Below are 18,977 nucleotides of genomic sequence, written 5' to 3' on the forward strand. Positions count from 1 at the left end.
ATCATTTTAGCCAATCTATAGGTATGAGAGAATATCTGTTTCCTTATCTCTCAAGTCAGGGGTTTATTCAAAAGGTCTTTGACTTTCTGTCAGCTGTAGAGCTGCAATTGTAATTTCCCTCCTGCTAAAATACTCTCTACCCCTACTGGAAATGAGAAAATAGAATATGAGTCAGTAAAGAGAATTCTTCATCTTCTATCAATTGCTGTGCTTGGTTCTGACTATACAAAGATCAGACCTCTTAAATTCATTGCTAGAAGTCATATAATCATGGAAACTGATACAACTTTGATATCCAACACCTTCTCAGCACTTATGATTAGAGAATTAGAAGGCAGAGCTATAAACTTCTCCCAAAGCCTTTCTTTATAGAAGGTTCAGAACTTCCTAGCTAAACTCTGCATCTTCCATTGTCTGTTCTGCTTGGTTTTGACACCCAAAATGTCATGTCCCATTAGATTATAAGCTCCTTGAAGGAAATAGTATAATATCCTTTATATCCTTCTCTCTGAAGCCTTTCCTAACTAACCTTGCCTCCAGAGGCCTCTCTCTTCCCTGGCACTCACAGGTTTGGCATTTATCATCATTCCTTAATTTCATTCATACTTGATTTCGTGTTGTCTCCCTCATTAGATTGTAAATTCCTTGAGGGCAAGGACTTGCTTTTGCCTCCCTTCGTATCCCCATTGCCCTGGCACAGAGTAGGTGTTTAGTAATTGAATATTAATTTATCACATACTACCTTCTATTAGTATGTCATTTTCCAACTGGAAGTACATCTCCTGGGGCATCTTTGTGGCTAATGGATTGATTGAGAGCAAGACTAGAGATGGGAGGTCCTGGGTTCAAATCTGTCCTCAGATACTTGTGTGACCTTGGACAAGTCACTTAACCTCTATTGCCTAGTCCAGTGATTCCCAAAGTGGGCGCTACCACCCCCTGGTGGGTGCTACAGAGATCCAGGGAGCGGTGATGGCCACAGGTGCATTTATCTTTCCTATTAATTGCTATTAAAATTTTTTAAAAAGTTAATTTCCAAGGGGGCAGCTGGGTAGCTCAGTGGATTGAGAGCCAGGCCTAGAGACGGGAGATCCTAGGTTCAAATCCGGCCTCAGACACTTCCCAGCTGTGTGACCCTGGGCAAGTCACTTGACCCCCATTGCCTACCCTTACCACTCTTCCACCTATAAGTCAATACACAGAAGTTAAGGGTTTAAAAAAAAAAGTTAATTTCCAGGGGGAACTAAGTAATATTTTTTCTGGAAAGGGGGTGGTAGGCCAAAAAAGTTTGGGAACCACTGATCTAGCCCTTATCACCCTACTGCCTTGGAACAGATACTTAGTATCAGTTCGAAGACAGAGGGTTGTAAGGGTTAAAAGAAAAAAAAAAAGAAGTGAAACTCCTCGAGGGAAGTTGCCATATGTTAGAGGGTTCTTTTATCTCTCTATGGTATCTACTACACAGTAGACATTCAATAAATGAGGATTAGTTGAATGGTCTAAGTTGGATTTTACCCTTGCAAAGGGGTCATGTCGCCGTCATTGCCAAACCTGGAAAACATGCAAAAACACTGCCATCTGAAGAACTCATCTCTTGAATTCAGCCTTCCCATTGAGATTTGGCATGCGGATGGTGAAGGATGAAAATACAAACGTTTCACATAATTAACACTTTTGGCTACTGGATTGTGGATGTCACCATTGTCTCCTATGTTCGTCCTGGCCAGACTATATATTCCTCTAGCTCCTACCAATTCAGAACCAGCCTTGGCTTAAAACAATCCTACTTACCTAAGGCCATTTCTTTCCTCCCAAAACCATTATGTTGTTTGTAGTCAGAATACTACAAGCTAAAACTTTGCTTCAGATGTACTTACTCCTTCAGTTAGCCCACCAGGATCACACCAGACGCCTTCTTAGGTGAGTTCACTTGGGGACCAAAAGTCTATTTGGACAGAATATTTGTATAGTCAAAAGAACCCTGGGCCAATAAACTTGGGTTGGAGTACCCATTCTGACCCCACTTCGACAAACCATACGGCTTAGGCAGGACGGGCACTTTGCTGGTCTGGTTTCTTCTAGTTCTGACAGTCAGTGTTACACTTTAAAGCATCTCCTCATTCTAACATTTTATATTTTTAGTTCCCTGTAGCTCCAAATATCTATGTTATAGGACTATTTAGCTACTTTCCTGCCTTCTTTCATTCTATGTATTTGAGAGAATAATTACAAGGGATAATCATTCATGCTTTCTTTTTCTAGATGAAGGGGAAAGTCGGGGACCCGCTACCAAGTGAGAGGCCAAAGCAGGTAAGAACACGATCACCTCGCAAGAATTCAGAGAGCAGAAACTTCTCCCCCCACAATGGTGCACTAAGTTGAAGTATGTGGACAATACACATCAACATAGCCTGTTGCTGAGGTAAGACTAGCTTCATTTACCCAAAACCTCCAGCATAAAGATGAATTAGCATCATTGGAGTGCACAGATGAGATAACGTAGTATTCTTTTTTTTTTTTTTTCAAACCCTTACTTCTCATCTTAGAATCAGTACTGTGCATTGATGGGTTCTAAGGCAGAAGAGTGGTAAGGGTAGGCAATGGAGGTGAAGTGACTTGCCCAGGGTCCCACAGCTGGGAAGTGTCTGAGGCCAGGTTTGAAATCAGGACCTCCAGGGTCTAGGCCTGGCTCTCAATCCACTGCTGCCCCCAACACATTATTCTAATGAGGACTTTTCGCTGTTCAAGCAGTTGGATGTTTCTAGCACATTATATTGTGCACTCCTTAAGGGCAAGGATTGTCTTTTACCCTTTTTTTTTTTTTAATCCCCAGGGCTTAACACAGTGCTTGGAATATAGTAAGGGTCTAATAAATTTTTATTGCCTGATAAGGCAATATGGTAAATGGTAAAGCAGTTGCTTTTTTTTTTTTTTTCAGTAACCAAATGTCACATTCCATCCCCCTATTCCTCTCCTCCTGTCAGAACCCTGTGGGACAAGTAACCTGGGGATAGAAGTTAGTTCTCACCCCCATACCTAGCCTCCTCTTTAAGACCTCCACCAGCTTCAAATAATGCCATGTCCACAAAATTCCTCCCCTAACCCATCCAAATGGCCTTTTCATCTGGTTCCTGGAGCATATTGAGAAACATTAGCTCATGTCTGTTTCATTAGCCATTCCCAGTTTTGATTTGATTGAAAGTTGAAAGATTAGGAATTCAAGGTTCGGCCAACAGCCAAGAAGAAACAGTTTAAAAAGAGGGCCTGCCTCTGTTTCATAATCCTTGAAAAATGCATGATTATCAAAGCCTAAACCAACCAGTTCAACAAGCTTGGGGCTGCCTTTAAACTGGCCCACTTCAAAATAGGCTCCAACCACTGTACCACCCTATTAATGAAAACAAGAAGCAGCATGTACTCCCAAAGTCTTAAGACTCAAAAAGGACCTCAGAATTCATCTAGGCCAGTGGTTCCCAAACTTTTCTGTCCTACCACCCCCTTTCCAGAAAAAATATTACTTAGCCCCTGGAAATTAATTTTTAAAAAATTTTAATAGCAATTAATAGGAAAGATAAATGCACCTGTGGCCATCACCGCTTCCCTGGATCGCTGCAGCACCCACCAGGGGGCAGTAGCGCCCACTTTGGGAATCACTGATTCTAGGCCAACTCACACCTGAAGTACAACTTCTGGCTATAGTGTTCCCTACTAGCAATCAACCCCAGCATGAACCTTTCCTGTGACAGGCACTTTCTATATTTTTGTTGTCTGAATAAATTCTTGCCTGGACTCCCTGTGTTGTTGGCTTGTGTGACTGCAAGACTGCTGAAGGCCCATTTCTTGAGACATAAGCAGAGTGCTAATGGAAGTTAGTTCTCCCCCTAAATAACATGCATCACATTGTGGGGCATATTCACTCGCAAGGCAGCCCATTACTATTAGGAAGTTTTTCCTTATTGTAAATACTTTTGCAAGAAGCCATCTTGGCCCAGCATGAGTGCCAGTTACTAGGCTGGAACACAGAATGCAGTGAGGGTTGGCTTGAGACCAGAAGTCAGTTGAGATGGGCCTATGAAAGCAGGAAAACTCAGAACATCAGGGTCTCAATTTTGAGATTCTGGTGGGAGGTCAGGTCATCTCGGGATCGGCTCTTAGCTAGCTAGTAGGTGCCTAAACTGCTCATAGACTGTTCTGTGTGTATCAGCATCTAACTTAAATCATCAATCAACATCTATAAATTAACATCAATGTATCAATCCAATTATCAACAAGAAAATCAACTGCAAAAGCAACATCATTGTGGACTGAGATAAACCAAGCAATGAGTCAGGCCTCTGGCCTGGCCAGGCAAGATATCAACTGCTTTAGTTCTACTGAAGATTTAGTATACAATCAACATATTAGATAAGGTTTAGGATTTCATCCTTAATCCCTCTTTCCTCATCATTCACCCCGACCTTTCCTCTACCTTATTTATTATTATTAAAGTAGATAACATAAAGAAACCAATACAGACCTGGTTTATTCTCAGTTTTCCAAAGGCAGCTATTTGGCAACTTTGTAATTACTGATCTTCTAGTTCAAACCAACAAATCGCAGTCACAAATAGAATTCAGAGTTTATTACCTTTGAAGTCATTATACGATCCGATTACTAATTGGGGGAAAACAATCACTCCCTCATTAGTGAGCTGCTTATTCCTGTTAGCTGATTCACTACTTCCGGCTACAGGGTCATAAAGCAGTCTCTAAGTAGACTCATCCTTACCATTCATATAGGAGGTTTCACCAGTATCTCCTATTGCTTCACACCTCTGTCACTAGGACTCCTTGGGTTATATAAGGATCGTTACAGTACTCCAAGGGTCTTTACATTATATGAAGCTAAAACTTACCTTTCTCTGACTTTCTCCCTTATCTTCTGGTTCTGACCTCTGGGGATAAGCAGAAAAAGTATATTCTCCCTTATGCTTCATAGCCTTTTCCACATATTTTGCAGGCAGTGATCACGGATTCTTTAACTTTTTACCTCTCCAGATAAAAAAAAATTCCAGTTGTTTCATCTAATCTTATGTAGTCCCTTAGCCATATTCCAGCTTGTCAGCATCCCTCCAGATGTGGTATAATTAGGGCAGGGCATAGTGGGATTATCACCTCCCTTGCTCAAGACCCTAGACTTTTTATAATGCAGCCCAAGATCATATTAGCTCTTTTGGCTATCACATCCCATTGTCAACTTATATTGGTTTTGCAGTCCTTTGAGAAACAGATGGATGGACAAGTAAGCAGACCCAGACAGAAAGAAACATACACAAAGCAAAACACATCTCCATCAATAATGGAGTAATTGTGGAGCAGTGGTTATGCCCCAGAGTTGAGTGCAGGGGCAGCTTAAGACTAAAATGATAGTGAAATCTGACATGAATACTTGAGCCACAGTCCCAGAGCTGCACACAGATTTTTCTCAGGCAACCAGTGAACTCCATAGGACAGTTATTAATCAGTCACCTACTTCTTTATTTTTTTCTTCATTTTTTTTCATTTTTATTTTGAATATTTTCTCATAGTTACATATTTCATGTTCTTTCCCTTTCCCCCAAGCTCCCTTAGCCAACACACAATTCCACTGGGTTTTACATGTATCATTGATCAAGACCTAATTCCATATTATCGATAGTTGGACTAGAGTTATCATTTAGTGTCTTCATCCCCAATAATATCCCCATCAGCCCATGTATACAAGCAGTTGTTTTTCTTCTCCATCCCCAGTTCTTCCTTTGAATGTGGCTAGTTTTCTTTCTCATAAGTCCCTCAGCCTTGCTCTGGATCCTTGCATTGCTGCTAGTAGAAAAGTCCATTACATTCGATTTTACCACAGTGTATCAGTCTCTGTGTACAATGTTCTCCTGGATCTGCTCCTTTCACTCTGCATCAATTCCTGGAAGTCATTCCAGTCACATACTTCTTTAGCTTAATGGTGCTGACAAACATAGCTTTGGAGTCGTAAAACTACAGTGGCCCTGGTTTTAATTTCAGAGTCAAAAGTATATAAAAGAATACAAACTTCTCTGAATTTGTACTAGTGGAGGGGGGCATTTCTCACATGTTTCCTTTACTCTGGAATCAACTCCAGTGACTATGATTTTTTCTTTCACCTCATGAAAACTCAAGCCCTGAATAGCGGCTGGTGGCACAATCTGTACCCATGTGCTCATTCCCCTCAACAGCCTACAGCTAAGTATTCTGATTTCTCTAATTAACCCCTGCCTACTCTCTTATCTGGATTAATATCTTCCCCTCCCCTCTGCCTAGAATTCATGTTCTCTATAAAACCTGTGCCTGGGATTTCTTCTAATATCAAGATTGTTCAGATGCCAAAGAGAAGGAGATTCCCATCATGTTTAGAAAAAGTCATCAAAGGTATCAGAACAAGCATTATTTACTAGCTGTCTAACATTCAGCACCTCTGATATGAGGGCTTGCTCCTCCACCTTTGGTGGTCACCTTTTACCCATCTCTCACCTGTGACTCCAAGGCTACTGTGGCACACACAGCAGTCATACGCCAGTAAAACTTTCTCTGTAGACAGGTTAAACCAGATTAGGGGAACAGACAGACCTCAAACCCATCAGTGAGTTAGGGGAGATTTCAGCCCCAAGCATAGGAAGGCTCTCCTCTGCTCCCCCAGAATGGGCAGATGAGAACTGAAGCATGTACTGTGGAGCACTTAGAGCTTGATCAAACATAAAAGACACTATTGCCCAGGCCAGCACCAGTCCTGACTTTCGTCTTACCACTGGACTTCAATGACTTTGAAAGAGGGAGACAGATGACTTTGTGCAACTGTGCCTCACTTAGATCAACAACAGTGACCTCATTCAGCCTGCAGAGCAAACAGGGCTGAAAATCTGGTAGCCTGTGAACTCTGCCCAAATTCCATTGTTAACCAGTGCCCTAGTGCCCAGGGAAGAGAAAAAGCACAAGGAGTGTGTGGTGTCATACTAGTAACTAGCTACTCGCCCCTTTACACACCCTCAACAGTGACTAAGGAGCTGGACTAAGAGGAACTCCTCATCCTTTCTCTGTCTCACTTTCCCATCCCATCCATAGGAGGGATATATCTGGGGCTCAATGAGGAGGACAGCCTTCATTCTGGGCTCTGGCCTGCTGACGTTTGTGGCTTTTTGGAACTCTGTGACCTGGTAAGTCAAGCTTGAATTTAACCAAGAAATTGTGCATGTGTGCATGCATATTTGTGTGTGTGTATTGAGGTGAAATGAGACCTTCTTTCATTAACTCCCTTTCTTCCCGGGGGGGTGGGGTGGTGATTCTCTGTTTGAAGGCATCTACAAAAATTCTGGGGTGCCTCAGGACACTTCTGGCAAACCCAGTGGGAGAAGCTACTTTCTACTTTTGCGGAAAAGGAGTGGATCCTCTTCTGTCTAGGTACAGTCCTTTACCTAGTGGTCCCATTCCAAAGGGGAATCTCCTGGGCATGAACATATGACCTTGGTTTTTCCTTTCACTTTGTGCCTCAGAGGTTCAGCAGTTAAAAAAAAATATTGACACTTAGGTGGAAATTGATATATTGAAAAGGAGGAGCATGGAGAAATGAATTGCTTAAAGGAGGGGAATAAAAATCCCAAGGAAGATAAGTGGCTGAGGGGATAGAACACTAGGTTAGGAGGACCTGGGTTCAAATCTGGCCTCATTCACTTCCTAGTTATGTGACCCTGGGCAAGTCATTTAACCCCATTTGCCTAGCCCTTGCCTTCTATCTTAGAGTTGTTACTAAGATAGAAGTAAGGGTTTAAAAAAATACAAACAAATCCACTAGATATAAACTGCCAAACAAATGTTTGTTAAATATCTCTTATGTTCAAGGCCCTGAGCTTAGAGGAATATAGAAATCACTGGCATGATGGACCACTTGTTGGGTGGGAAAACTATTGGTATAAAACTCAAGGGCCTAGATTTGAGCCCCATACTCCACTTATCAGCTATGGGACTTTGAGGGGAGTACTGAATCTTAATTTCCTTATCTGAAAAAGTAGAATAAGACATTCACTCCCTTACTTTCTGGAACTGTTGTGAGATAAGAGCTTTGTAAACTATAAACTATAATAAAGAGAACTCATAATTACTCGGACACATGCAAAGGCTTAAGCAAATTAGAAAATTTCAAATATAAATTACATTGAAGATAGAACTGTCCTTCCTTCATAACCACCCAAAAATGTATTGTTAAAGCATACTCTTTATGCTTTAACTTATTGTCAACAAAGCCTTTAGAGTACTGTGAGAGATTATCCCATTTGATAAGAGGGGGCTTTGAGGTTCAGAGCCCATATTTCTAAGTGCAACATTTTCCATAAAAGAGTCCAGCTGAAGTAGGTCATGAAACAGTTATTCTTCCCCTTTAATAAATAAATATTTCAAGAGATTCAAATGACTTTTCCATGGTAACACAAAAGAAACAGGGTAGGGTAGATTAGAACCCAGGTTTTCCAGAGGTTTTCTGCTACATCAAACTGGATAGCACTAAGATCTCTGCCAAATGAGCTGGAGGAAGGCAATACTGATCATGTGCCTCTCACACACTCTGCAGACTGAGATTCTGAGAAAGGAGAAATCTTAGTGTCTTTGGGTAGAGCAGGAAAGTTTTCTAAAGGAGGTAAACGGTGGTGATCTTTAGAGAGGCAAATTATTGTAAATCCAGCTTTGCTACTAATTGTGATCTTGGCGGCACCCTTGGCCAGTGATTTTCAGATTGCATCTTCAAAAAGCCATTAAATAATCTGTTATAGTCACATCATTTGAACCCTTGTACATATGACTCAAGGAATGCTTGCTGAATTTAATTAAATCACTTTCTTATGTGATATATTATTCCATGTGATCCTCAACAACCTTGTGAAGTTTAGTTGGGTCCTTATTTAACAAACAGGGAAACGGAGACTCAGATGTAGAGTGACTTGTCCAAGTTTTCCTGGCCAAGCACTCTTTTCTTTAGGCCATCACATCTCTCCATATGGGCTGCAAAAGAAAGCATTTAAGTTGAGCCGTCAAATTTGCAGATGAAAATACTATACTAGAAAAGGGGTACTTTCATTCCCTCAGCTCTGGGTCTCTCTAGAGAGCTCTTTAGTGGTATATTTCCCAAAGAACTAAAGTACAGCAGCTTCAGTCACTGTAGCTCCTGTGCTATTGTAATAGTCTTAAAACCATCTTTGGTTAATCAGAAAACTAGGCCCAGTTCTTCAGCCCCTATAAGGGCCAAAGTTGACAGCTGGAAAAATGGATAAACATAGGACTGGCTTTGACTACCACTTACCTTTTCCCCCTTGCTGTGTAGGTGTAGCTCTTATTCCTTCCATAGTATTTTGGAGTTTTAATGCCCTTCTTCTGGTGGTGGACACAACTGGGAAGCCACATTTTATCTCCCGCTACCGAATTCAAGATGGCAAGAATGATCCTGTAAGTCCTTCTAGCAACACTTGGACCATTTGAGGTCTCTGTGTCATTTTGGGGGTGGAGGCAGGACAGGGCAGGAGACAGAGGAACTACAAAAAAAGGTAAGTCAAGCCCCATACCATAACAACTATCATAAATTGTTGGTGACCAGAACTTTTGTTTGAAAAAAGGATTGAATCATGAAATTTAGAGTCAGAGGTAACTTACTATTACTCTCACCTCCTCATTTTATGGATGAGAAAACTGAGAATGAAAACGAATTGACTTGCCCATGTTCATACAGGCAAGAAAACAGGAGTGGCAGGATTTGAAGCTAAGTCCACTGACTCCTGGACCCATTGATTTTCCCCCACTGCCTCAGCCCTTCTGATCCTTGTCCCCAGATAGGACATAGATACAAGAATGTGATTTACTACTTGGTGAGGTGCCAAAAAGGTGGTAGGCTCTGGATTATAAACAAATTCCATTGTTAATCAGTGCCCTTGTTCCTTGAGCCCAAGAAGAGTGTGGGATTAAACTAATAAAACAGACAGGAGGCTGTAAGAGAAAGAAAAGGCCAGTCCTTTTTTGTCTGATAGTATAGCGGTGAGGGGAATCCAATTTATAGAGTGATTCATCTTCCACTGGGCAAGCCATGACCTGAATTTCTTTTTAACCCTTGTTCTGGCCTCGGCCAAGAATACACCCTCATGTTTAGAAGCCAGAGGCCCTGCTGAGATACCAGAGGCAGCTTTTACTTTATATATCTCAAGAGCAAAGTGAGGCTCACAGTTAAAGAGAAAGCATGACTCTTGGACTTCACACCTTTTCCAGTAGAATATTATGATGAGAACTGTTGGCAGGAGGAAATACATCTGTGAGGATGTAGCTGGGGACCTCCTCAGAAGTGTCTTCCCCATTGGGTGGGATGCTAGCTACCTATTTCTCCTCTTGGACAAACATGCAGTCTGAAAGTCAGAGTTCTCAGACAAAAAAGATTTGCCTTGGGGTAACACAGGATTGCACAGGGGCTGAAGGTAGTAGAAGACTTGGGTGTACAATCGATCTGCCAGCAAAGGGAAGGGAAACTCACTAGCTAAGGCAACAGTACATCATCCTGGCAGTACACTGACAACTATTTCAGCCTTGGTGGCATCTGTAGGGGAAAGCAGGTTGAGGCTGTGGAGAGCCCATCAACTAGGTATCTTCATGGGCAAAACCAGGGGTGTGCTGGAGCCAGGCTGAACTGCTTTTGGGAGCCGATTGTTAAAAATTTCAATGTGAGCATTTACACTGTTACAAATCTGGGCTCGATTTATTATTTTGTTGATGGTCTAGAGTTCTAGAGGTGTCAAACTTGTGGCCCACAGACAGAAGGGGCCAGCAAAACTCCCTACCTAAAATGTAATTGGGAAATGTTTAACAAAATATACAGTATAACATTGATAATTTGTGATTTTCTAAGTCAAGTGGCAGCCAGATATCCCTTTCTATTTCAGTATGATGTCTCTTGTCTAGAAAGTAATAGAAAAAATATTAAAAATACAAATTAAATTTAAAAATATTTCAGGAGCAGGGGGCAGCTGGGTGACTCAGTGGATATAGAACCAGGCCTAAAGATGGGAGGTTTTGGGGCTCAAATCTGGCCTCAGGTACTTCCCAGCTGTGTGATCCTGGGCAAGTCTCCCATTGCCTAGCCCTTATCACTCTTCTACATTACAGCCAAAAACAGTTTTGATTCTAAGATGGAAGGTAAGAGCTAAAAAAAAAAGATTTTTCAACCTATCTTCAACCCCGTAGGAGAGCCAGTTGTTAAATCACTAAGTGGAACCATCACAGAACTATGGAACTGGAAGTGACTTTGAGGTATTTGTGATTCTCACAGTAAAGTTAGAAGTAGCAGTCAGAAGATGAGGCTTTTAGTCCAGGCTCTAGTATTTCCAGATGAACCTTGTGATCATTTCGGACAAGTCACTACCTGTCTTCATCTCTGCCTTCAAAAGAGGATAGGAATACTTATACATAACCCCTATATCACAGAGTTGTTCTAAAGAAAGATTTTTGTAGTTCTTAGACTAGAAAACTATACAAACACGAACCAAACCACTATGATTGACATCACCAAATATATAATGAGAAGGGGAGAGGACTTTTCCATCATGCTCTGAACCACATTGAACAAATGAGGAAATTGAGGCTCACAGCAGTGTGTCACGCTTGGTTAGAAGGGTGGAACAAGAAGGACTCCTATCATTGAAACAAGGGAAAATCCTTACCTCTGACCCACTGCCCTTTGCCAGACCGGACTGGTCCCACTCAAAGACCACAGCACCCTTTCCCTCTGGCTCACTAGTCTTTCTTTCCTGCTATAGGTGGACCCAACAAAACTCCGCCAGGCCCTCAAGACAGTCATCTTCAACCAATATGTTGTCTCCTTCCTCATGCTGGTGTCGTTCTACCCCTTCTTCAAGTGGCGAGGAGATCCTTGCCGCCCTGAGCTGCCCACCTTTCACTGGTTCCTCCTAGAGCTGTCTGTCTTCACACTAATAGAAGAAGTCCTGTTCTACTACACACACCGGTAAGCTGGGTGGGGAAGGGGGAAGGGAGACCACGTTGAACAGATTAGGAAACTAAGGAGGCCAAAGCCCAAGTCCCTGATCTAGGGCCAACGTCCCTCTGACCTGGGCATCATGGGATAACTGGGACTAGAAAGAGTTCTGGAATTAGAACCAAGAAGTACCTAGATTCAAATCTTATTTCTAATACTTATTATTGAACTTGCAAAAGTGACTTCACTTCTCCGGGTGTGTTTCCTCACCCATAAAATGAGGTTGCTGAGTCTTGTACTACCTCCCTCCCAGGAATACTGTGAAGTACTCTGTAAATCTTAAAGAACTAAAGAGATGCAAATGATTATTATATGTTAAATAAGATGAGGACCCCACCTTCAAGTCACTAACCTAGGATGGCTAGAGGAACATTTTTTTTTTAAACCTTTACCTTCTGACTTAGAGTGGCTACCAAGTATCAGTTTCAAGGCAGAAGAGCAGAAAGGGCTAGGCAATGGAGTTGTGACTTGCCCAGGGTCACACACCAAGGAAGTGTCTGAGGTCATATGTAAACCCAGGATCTCCCATCTTTAGGTCTTGCTCTCAGTCCATTTGCCACATAGATGCCCCAAGAGATACACTTCTAACTGGGAAATGACACACTAATAGGAAGTAGTATGTGATAAATTGAGAAACATTTACCAAGCACCTCCTCTGTGCTGGGCAATGGGGATACGAAGGGAGGCAAAAACCAGCCCTTGCCCTCAAGGAACGTACAATCTAGGCCAGGCTCACCAAGTTGCCTCCCTTCAGAACATTCTTAAATCCCTCAGTTGTGAAGTACTAGACAAAGACAGAACTGTCTCTCCATGCTCATTATCAGGCAGGTGAATGATGGTTTTTTTTCTTACAGGCTCATTCATCACCCCATATTCTATAAGCGATTCCATAAGAAACACCATGAGTGGACGGCCCCCATCGGTGTGGTCTCTCTCTATGCTCATCCTGTGGAGCATATGGTAAGCAGAGATTCAGGCTGTGATTCCCCTCCAACCTAGCCTAGGACAGAGACAAAGACCTCTCCTCATAACTGTTCAGGGAGATTGGCTTTACTTCATTCTTGTTCCTTAGTCCAGGATGTATCAGGAAGTCACTTCATTTCTGAGCCACCTTCCTTCCCCCTATTTTGCAAGTCTGTTGTCTAGGCAGATCCTGTCTCTGAAAACCTGCTGGTGTCTCCAGATCCTCTTAAGGACAACATAGCTCCATCTGGCAGAACTGAAGAGAGAAGAGAGTCAGTGCCCTATTTCTTCAGCATCCACCTTCTACACTACTGGCCTTCAAATATTTCTCACATAAAGTCCTTTCTTTTAGCCCCCACTGTCTCCTTTTATAATGGCAGCACCTACATCTCCCTCCTTGTTCCTCAAAACAAAGCTGTCTTCTACTTACAGGTCTCCAACATGATGCCAGCCATGTTAGGTCCCCTGGTAATGGGCTCTCATCTGTCCTCCATCACCATGTGGTTTTCCTTGGCTCTCGTCGTCACCACCATTTCTCACTGTGGCTACCATCTGCCTTTTCTGCCTTCACCAGAATTCCATGACTACCATCACCTCAAGTAAGATCCTCTTCAAGAGGCCCCTAACTCTGGGGATTAACCCAGATCTGAACTATGGGAAATTTCTACTCTCTTGCTTTCTGCAGCTAGCCCTCTATGGCTGGCAACATGGCACAGTGTTGGAGCACAAATGGGCTTTGGTTTTGGCCTTGAACTAGGAAGAGGAGAGATTATATGACTTGTTTAGAGGGAAGAAGGACCTTAGATACCACCTAATCTAACCTCCAACTTTAGAAATGAGGAAATTGAACCCAGAGAGGACAAGTAATTTGCCCAAAGTAAGAAAATTTTGTATTAGAGCCAGAATTCACACCTAGGCCTTATGACCCAGTGACATTACCATTTCCACTAAATCGTGCTGTTTACCATCCCAGAGGCAAACAAGAATCAGAGCTGGGGAAGCCCATATGGATCACAAGGATCCCTGGTGTCCAGCATAGTACCTTTCACAGAGTTAGTGGTCAGTACATACCAGTGGTTGAATTGAACCTCAGCACCTCACTTTTGTGTTTTCCTAAGCACTTCACTCCCTCATAGCAGCTCACTAAGAGACAGTGCAAGTCTTATCCCCATTTAATAGCTGAAGAAACAGCCTCACACTGGAGCAGCGGCTTACCCAAGGTCAAATATATACTAAGTGTCAGAATATCATTCTCTAACGCTAGCCAGGGACCCTGGGCAACTCACTTAACATCTCTGAACCTCAGTTTCCTCATTTGTAAAATGGAACAAGGTTGTCACGGGGATTACATATATAGAGGGCCCTCTGTAAACTTTAAGAGCCATATAAATGTCAGCTGTTGTTATTTTGTGGCAGACACTTGGGACAAGTGAGGAGGACAAATTTACCTCTGCTTAAAAAATGGAGGAGGCCTGATGGGCACTGTTCATTGATCCAGTTCAGTTACTCTTCCCCATCAGTCCATCATCAATAATAGGCCCATACACAGAACCCAATTTTCCAGACTAGGCTGGTTCTGAGGGATGACAGAGACTAGGAGAGGACTATTTTGATGGCTTCACTATCTTATCTATATGTGAACTCTCTCTGCTAGTACAGATTTCATCAGAGCCATCTCTTTTTAGCTTATGTCATTCTTTATTTCTTTTCATAAATAACTTCATAAAAGATCTATCCAACAAGCCAAGGTCCTTCTTTGAGGACTTTTAAACCTTTTATAGACACCATTGCCAACACAACACTGACTCAGGCTACAGTTAACCAGCTCACCTCTGTTCTAGTCATGTCTATCATTTGCTAACATCTTTCATGCCACTCCCTTAGTGCAAGACATTCCAGAGGATTCCCTATTCACCATAAGTCTCCCTGTCTCATCATGCCACACACAATTTCAATTTTGTTTTTACATTTTTACCCTCTGTCTTCGGATTGATACTAAGTATCAGTTCTAAGGGAGTAGAGTGGTAAGGAGTAGGCCATGGGTAAGTGACTTGCCCAGGGTCACATAGCTAGGAAGTGTCTGAATCCAGATTGGAATAGAGGTTCTCCTGTGTGGATTTTAAAATTAGTAATCAATAACTAAATATTATATCTAATAAAGTTTTATTAATAATAAACAAACAAAAAATACTAGCTAAAAGGTACTAACCAGCCCACTCCCAAGAATAAAAGAGGAAGAAGGAAGAGTTATAGCCAACTATAAAACAATAAAGTGACCATGCAAACTTGGAGGTGCAGGAGAGATTAAAGGGAATTTGGGGGAATACTAAGGGACTTATGGGGGACGCAGACCAAGGTTCAAAATCTCCATTTATACACCTGACTCCAGGCCTGGCTTTTGATCCACTGAACCACCCAGCTGCCTCCTACAACTTTGGTTCTTTAGAGAATCATTAAGGTAACTAATAAGAGTAACAACTTACACTGACAACGTTCACATTCTTTACATCTATTATCTAATGCAATTCTTACAATGCAATCCTGTCCAAAAATGGCACTGCTTTGGGAGTGAATGCATCCCCTAATTTCCTGGAAGTCTTTTAGCAGAGGCTTAATGATCTCTTGCTGGGCATGTTGAGAGGAGAGTCGTGCTTCAGGCATGCCTTGGATTTGACACTCTGAAGTCTCTTCCAACATCAATATTCCATGCAGAAGGAACTTCTGTCCAGGTAGAGGTCATATGAGATCCTCACTGAAGTCTCATTCTATGACTTAGAGCTTTGGGACTATGGGGAGGTCACCTAATTCTTTGAGCCTTTTTTCATAAAATGAGGACAGGAATGATTATACCCTATTTTCTGGGGTTATTTTGGGGAAGTTCTTTATAAGCCATGAGATGCTATAGAAATGAAGACCTGTGGCTCTTTTTCTGCTCCATTGCCAGATTCAACCAGTGCTACGGAGTGCTGGGGGTACTTGATCACCTGCATGGGACTGATACCACATTCAAGCAAACGAAGGCCTATGAAAGACACGTGCTGCTACTGAGCCTTACTCCTCTCTCTGAGAGCATCCCTGACCCACCCAAGAAGATAGAGTGAGATGGCACGGGCCGCTCACCCTCATCCCCACTGCTCCTGGCAGGGGGCCAGCCCCATTAGACCTAGGATGTCTCCCTTGATGAACCAGAGCTGATAATTCTGCCAAATGACTTTCTAATGAGACAGGTAGATTCTCCGATGACTGGCCAATTGTGACGGGGGTGGGAGGGAAGAAACATGACTTGTTAGAAAAGAAGCAAGAGAAAAGAGCTGGAGACAGTACCAAGCTCCCAATCCTCTTCTGAGTGAACATCCTCCATCAGCCACAACATGGTGGGGTGGGGGATGTAAGCTACTATCATGTAAGAGGAGTACTAGAGCCTGGATAGCAAGAAGGCCAGGTGTCAGGCTCTCAACCCTAAGGATGGGGTTTGGACAGAACATTTATAGATGAATAGGAAAGTAGATTGTTAGAGGACTATAGGCCATGCTAGATTAAGACTGGTTGGAGGAAATAGGGATGTTGAGTCCTGAGGAGAGGCAGCTTGAGAAAAGAGGTCATAATTGTATTTTAAGGGTTGTCATATGGAAGAGTGATTAGATTTGTTGTGCTAGAATTAGAAGCAATGGATGGAAGTTGCAAAGCGGCAGATTCAGACTTAATATAAGGAAAAGTTTCCTAACATTTGGAGCTCTCCCAAAATGGAATGAGCTGCTTTAGAAGCTAGTGAGTTCCCCAGGTCTGAAGTCTTCAAGTGTAGGCTGGATAACTCCCTGGGGAGCAACATCTGCTCAAATATGGCCTGGATGCCTTTTTGTTCCCATCAGATTCTTTAGGAAATCTTGTTTATCTCATAGTCTCCAGCAAGACTGAAAGCTTATTGTAAGGTTACTCTTAGCTGCCAGAAACTGCCATGGGAAGCCTTTGCAGTGGTATGATAGAAGACAGGAGGTGGGAGAGAAGAAATGGAGGGGAATGAGATGGCCACTATGCTTTCTTGTTCTCCAGGTTCTAAGTCAGGGAAGTGGCTTATATTATCCCAGCTGACCTGAATAGACAGGTATATGAGATTTAGAGAACAAACTTTGGTCGAACCCCCATATTTTACTGAAGAAACTGAGGCCCAGAGAGAATTATTTGCCCAAGGTAACAGAGTTTAAGTAGAGAGCTAGTACACCAAGGTTGGACACTAAGAGATCAGGTTCCTGTCAAAGATGGTCCAACTTTTTCCCAATCTACTGGCAAAGATATTTTCTCCAGAGAACAAGGCCTCTAGCTCAGCTCCTGAGCAACTCTCAAAACTCTGATCTAAATGTATTCATAACCTAAGACAGCAAAGAAGCCAGAATAAACACCCGCGCCAAAGCCCTGGCTATCCAGCTGAATAAGAGTTCCAAAGGTGGTCTGATCATAATAACCTGATGTGATACTTTTAAGGGGATAGTATCCAAAGAGTTTAGTCCTTGGGGCCAGGGCCCTAGATGCTTTGTTCTCAATTTCCTCTCAGTTCCTGGAGGCAGATTTCACTGAGCACCTAGGACAGGAAGCAAGCAGCTGAAATTCTAACTAGAAATTCCTATCCCATTCCCACCCCACATACAGACCCAAAAGAAACCAAAAAAAGGGCCCAGCCCCAGAACATCCTGCAGTCCTTTATCTGGTTCCATAGCAAGGTGAACCTTTAGAATGGCAAGATTGAGTCAGAAGGGCCCTTAGAGATTATTTAGCTCAATTTTCTCATTTTACAGATAAGGAAACAGACCCAGAAAAAAACAGCTTGTCCAAGGTCACAAGAAGGGTAATTTGCAGAGCTGGTATATGAACCCAGGTTCTCTAACTCCAAATCCAGGGATCGTTCCGCTGTTACAAATTTTAAAGTTCATTCTCAAATGAATCTCAAAGTTCATTCCCTTTTCTACCTTCCCACTCTCCAGAACATGATACACCTTGTGCTTATCATGGCCAGAGAAGATTCTCTTCAGCTATCTCCCAAGGATCCCTTCCAAGATTATCTCAAAGTACCCCAGCCAAAAGCTGGGTCACTTGCATTTAGTCTCAGAGTACGACTCTGAGCTTGAGGCCACTGTTGGTGTCCCCTGTAATCCATGTCTGCAAATAAAAAAAACAAAACTCCAACAAAACTTCAGAAGTACTGTCAATACATTTCAACAATTTAACCAACATTTATTCAGCTCCTGTGTGCATGAAAAGTTCACATTTATATAGTTAGTGCATTAAATGTTACAAAGTGCCTTCCTCACAACAAATCTGTGAGTTGGGGTGCAATTACTATCCCTATTTTGTAAATGAAAAAACAGGCTCAAAGGTAAAAAGCAACTTGCCAAGGGTCATAAAATGTTTAGTCGTAAGGCCAGCATTTTCCCTTTTTTAATTACACCAGCCCTGATCCTCAAAATACATAAGAGTGGTGATGGTTGAGGTGTAAGGGAAAGGGAATATATAGGGGTAGGTGCATAGAACTGAATTTCCAGATTTCTCAGGCAAACCTCAAGACCTTAGTGAAAAAAGGGGAAAAGATACTATTGACTCCTTTCTTTACCCTCCCACTGCTGCCCTTCCCCTAGAACTGTGTCAGCAGGTGCTGGAGCAGCACAGAGGGCTGCTCTGCTCTGCTCTCCCTCTCCACCTGGCCTGAGGACATTTTTTTGCATGCCCTACCTCTCAGTCCAGCTGCCCAATTCAAACACTTCCTCCTTCCGCTATCTGAGGCAATGCTGGAGAGTTCACAGGCAGCTTTAAGGTTCAGTTTAAAAATTTGATCTCTAAAAGGTTCAACTACGCTGGTCTAGAAGATCTTGGAGTGGTATTAACTCCCTTTAAAACAGTGGTTCCCAAACTTTTTTGGCCTACCGCCCCCTTTCCAGAAAAAAATATTACTTAACCCCCTGGAA

The 18,977-nt window shown here is 42.5% G+C and overlaps 1 protein-coding gene across 2 annotated transcripts; it reads left to right on the forward strand.

The window, feature by feature from the left end:
• The first annotated feature begins 2,262 nt into the window (after positions 1-2,262).
• On the forward strand, positions 2,263-18,225 carry FAXDC2 (fatty acid hydroxylase domain containing 2). 2 transcript variants are annotated; one of them, XM_044664477.1, is made up of 9 exons: positions 2,263-2,310; positions 7,110-7,201; positions 7,342-7,445; positions 9,355-9,476; positions 11,825-12,030; positions 12,915-13,020; positions 13,456-13,622; positions 15,968-16,250; positions 17,814-18,225. In XM_044664477.1, the coding sequence occupies exons 1-8, from the start codon at positions 2,263-2,265 to the stop codon at positions 16,122-16,124; spliced, it is 1,002 nt and encodes a 333-aa protein (XP_044520412.1). In that variant the 3' UTR covers positions 16,125-16,250; positions 17,814-18,225. The 2 variants fall into 2 exon arrangements, with proteins under 2 accessions (XP_044520412.1, XP_044520413.1); XM_044664478.1 differs by lacking the exon at positions 2,263-2,310 and adding an exon at positions 2,355-2,422.
• The last annotated feature ends 752 nt before the right edge of the window (positions 18,226-18,977 follow it).

The sequence above is a fragment of the Gracilinanus agilis genome, chromosome 2, assembly GCF_016433145.1.
Source record: "Gracilinanus agilis isolate LMUSP501 chromosome 2, AgileGrace, whole genome shotgun sequence".
Lineage (NCBI taxonomy): Eukaryota > Metazoa > Chordata > Mammalia > Didelphimorphia > Didelphidae > Gracilinanus > Gracilinanus agilis.